At 41.6% G+C, this 2,598-nt stretch overlaps 1 protein-coding gene across 1 annotated transcript; it reads right to left on the bottom strand.

Moving 5' to 3' along the window:
• Positions 1–452: 452 nt before the first annotated feature.
• LOC107943392 (uncharacterized) lies at positions 453–2,201 on the bottom strand. The gene is made up of 2 exons (XM_016877143.1): positions 855–2,201; positions 453–560 (listed from the first exon to the last, which is right to left on the bottom strand). Exons 1-2 carry the CDS (start codon positions 2,199–2,201, stop codon positions 453–455), a joined length of 1,455 nt encoding a protein of 484 aa, XP_016732632.1.
• Between the last annotated feature and the right edge of the window lie 397 nt (positions 2,202–2,598).

Genomic DNA, 2,598 nt, shown 5'->3' with positions numbered 1-2,598 from the left:
TGGCATATAACATTTCCTTACGTAACACTTCCAACACAGCTCGCAAATGTATCACGTGATCTTCTAACGACCTGCTATAGACAAGAATATCGTCAAAATAAACAACACAAAATTTTCCAATAAAAGCTCCTAAAACATAATTTATTAAATGCATAAATGTGCTAGGTGCATTCGTTAGACCGAATGGCATGACAAGCCACTCGTATAAACCTTGCTTGGTCTTAAAAGTCGTTTTCCACTCGTCTCCTTCTCGCATCCGGATTTGATGATATCCACTCTTAAAATTGATTTTTGAAAAGAGTTGTGCCCCGCTAAGTTCATCCAGCATGTCATCAAGGCACGGAATGGGATGCCTATACTTGATGGTAATCTTATTGACTGCTCGACAATCCACGCACATTCGCCAAGTACCATTTTTTTTGGCACCAAAAGTACGGGCACAGCACACGAACTTAGACTTTCCCGTATGTTGCTCTGGGAATGAAGTCGATTTGGTATTTTATCCCTCGAAGAGGGGGTAAGCCACTAGGGATGTCCTCCGGGAACACGTCTTCAAAGTCCTGCAATAAAGAAACAATCGAAGAGGGAAGTGTAGCTTCCAATTCATTAGTGTTAAAGAAACTTTCTTTATACATAAGAAAAAGCATCGGTTGACGAAGAAGCAAAGATTTCCTAATCTCTCGCTCCTTAGCAAAAACACTCAATTTTTCAATCCCTCGCTCTTCTTGTTCTTTTTGAATATCACTCATTTTCACCTCATTTTCTTTGCTCTTATCTCTCAATTTCAACTCACTTTTTCTTTTTGTTTTCTCACTCTTTTTTTCTTTTTCTATCTTTTCTTTTTGTTCTTTTGCCTTCATTTGCTGAACAGAATTTTTCAGTTGCACTTGATCCTCATACACTTGTTTGGGAGTCATGGGAGCCAAAGTCACATTCTTGCCATGGTACTCAAAAGTATATCGGTTGGTGTAACCATTGTTAATGGCTCGTCGGTCGAATTGCCATGGCCTTTCCAAGAGGAGATGACCCGCATGCATCGGGACTACGTCACAAACAACTTCATCACTATATTTGCCTATAGAGAAAGAGATGACGGCTTGTTCGGTGACCTTTAATTCTCCACCATCATTTAGCCATTGTAGTTTATAAGGTTGAGGGTTTTTTGTCGTCGGTAATTCGAGTTTTTCTATGAGCATGCTGCTAACGACGTTTGTGCAACTTCCCCCATCAATAATCAAACTACAGACCTTACCTTGAATTAAGCATCTTGAATGGAAGACGTTCTCGCGTTGTTGTTCATCTTCGATGCTTTGAATGCTCAAACTTCGTTTTACCACGAATAATTCTCCGTCCATAGCAAATTCAAGTTCTTCCTCCCTTTCTTCATCGGTAGGATGATCGAGATCATTCTCTTCCTCATCTTCAGACTCGATTTCACCATTAGACTTTAAGGTCATCACTCGGCGATTTAGGCATTGACTTGCTATATGGCCCCGCTCGAGACATTTGAAACACTTAATGTCTCGAGTAGAATTGCGCCCAGCTTCATTATTGCTTTTGCTCGCCTCTCCACTTGGTTTAGGGGCTTTTGGAATCGACAATGAATCTCGTGCCTGAATGGAATTCTCTTTCCTACCAGATCCTTGACTCCATTTTGGGGTAGGAGATGAATTTGGATAAGCTCCACGAACAGGAACTTTTCTTTTAAGTTGCTTTTCTACCTTGACGGCCATATGCACCATTTCTTCGATTTCAACATAATGATGAAGTTCAACTATGTTGGCAATATCTTTGTTCAATCCAGCCAAAAACCTTACCATGGTGGCCTCTCGGTCCTCTTCGATGTTGGCTCGAATCATGCCCACCTCCATTTCTTTAAAATAATCGTCCATGCTTCGATTTCCTTGCGAAAGGTGTTGTAGTTTTTGGTGCAACTCTCGATGATAGTATGAAGGAATGAACCTTTTGCGCATCAAGGCTTTCATTTCGGCCCATGTGTTGATTGGCCGCTCCCCGTTCCTTCTTCGGCTCGAGATTAGTTGATCCCACCAGATCATTGCATAATCAGAGAATTCAATGGCCGCCAACTTCACCTTCTTGCTTTCCAAGTAGTTGTGACACTCAAAAACTAACTCAATCTTCTTTTCCCATTCTAAGTACGCCTCCGGATCAGATTTGCCTTGGAATGGGGGAATGGACATTTTGATGTTCCTCAAATCGTCATCTATTCGGCCTTGTTCTTGTTGAGGATAATTTTGTTGGACTCTTCATTGTCCACTTGCATTGGACCCATGTTCACTTTCGGCGTCACTTTGCTCGGGAGATTCATCCTCTAAATCAGCTTGCCATCTTCGATTTCTCGGAGGGCTTAAGGGGGTTCTTCTTCGTTGGACTCTTCCTTCTACACGATCAATTCTTTCTTGAATTGGTTCCAGTTTTTGATCGAGCAGTTGTTCCATCTCACGTAACATTGCTTGCAAATTCAAGTCCGGCACATTCCGAACAGGTTGCCTTTCCGCCATGCTTCTCGTAGGGCTTCTTGACATACAAAATTATAACCTCACAACAAAAAAAACTCACGAGTCACTCAAAAAGAAA

The sequence above is a fragment of the Gossypium hirsutum genome, chromosome D06 (assembly GCF_007990345.1).
Source record: "Gossypium hirsutum isolate 1008001.06 chromosome D06, Gossypium_hirsutum_v2.1, whole genome shotgun sequence".
NCBI lineage: Eukaryota > Viridiplantae > Streptophyta > Magnoliopsida > Malvales > Malvaceae > Gossypium > Gossypium hirsutum.
This window is presented reverse-complemented; position numbering and strand designations above follow the sequence as displayed.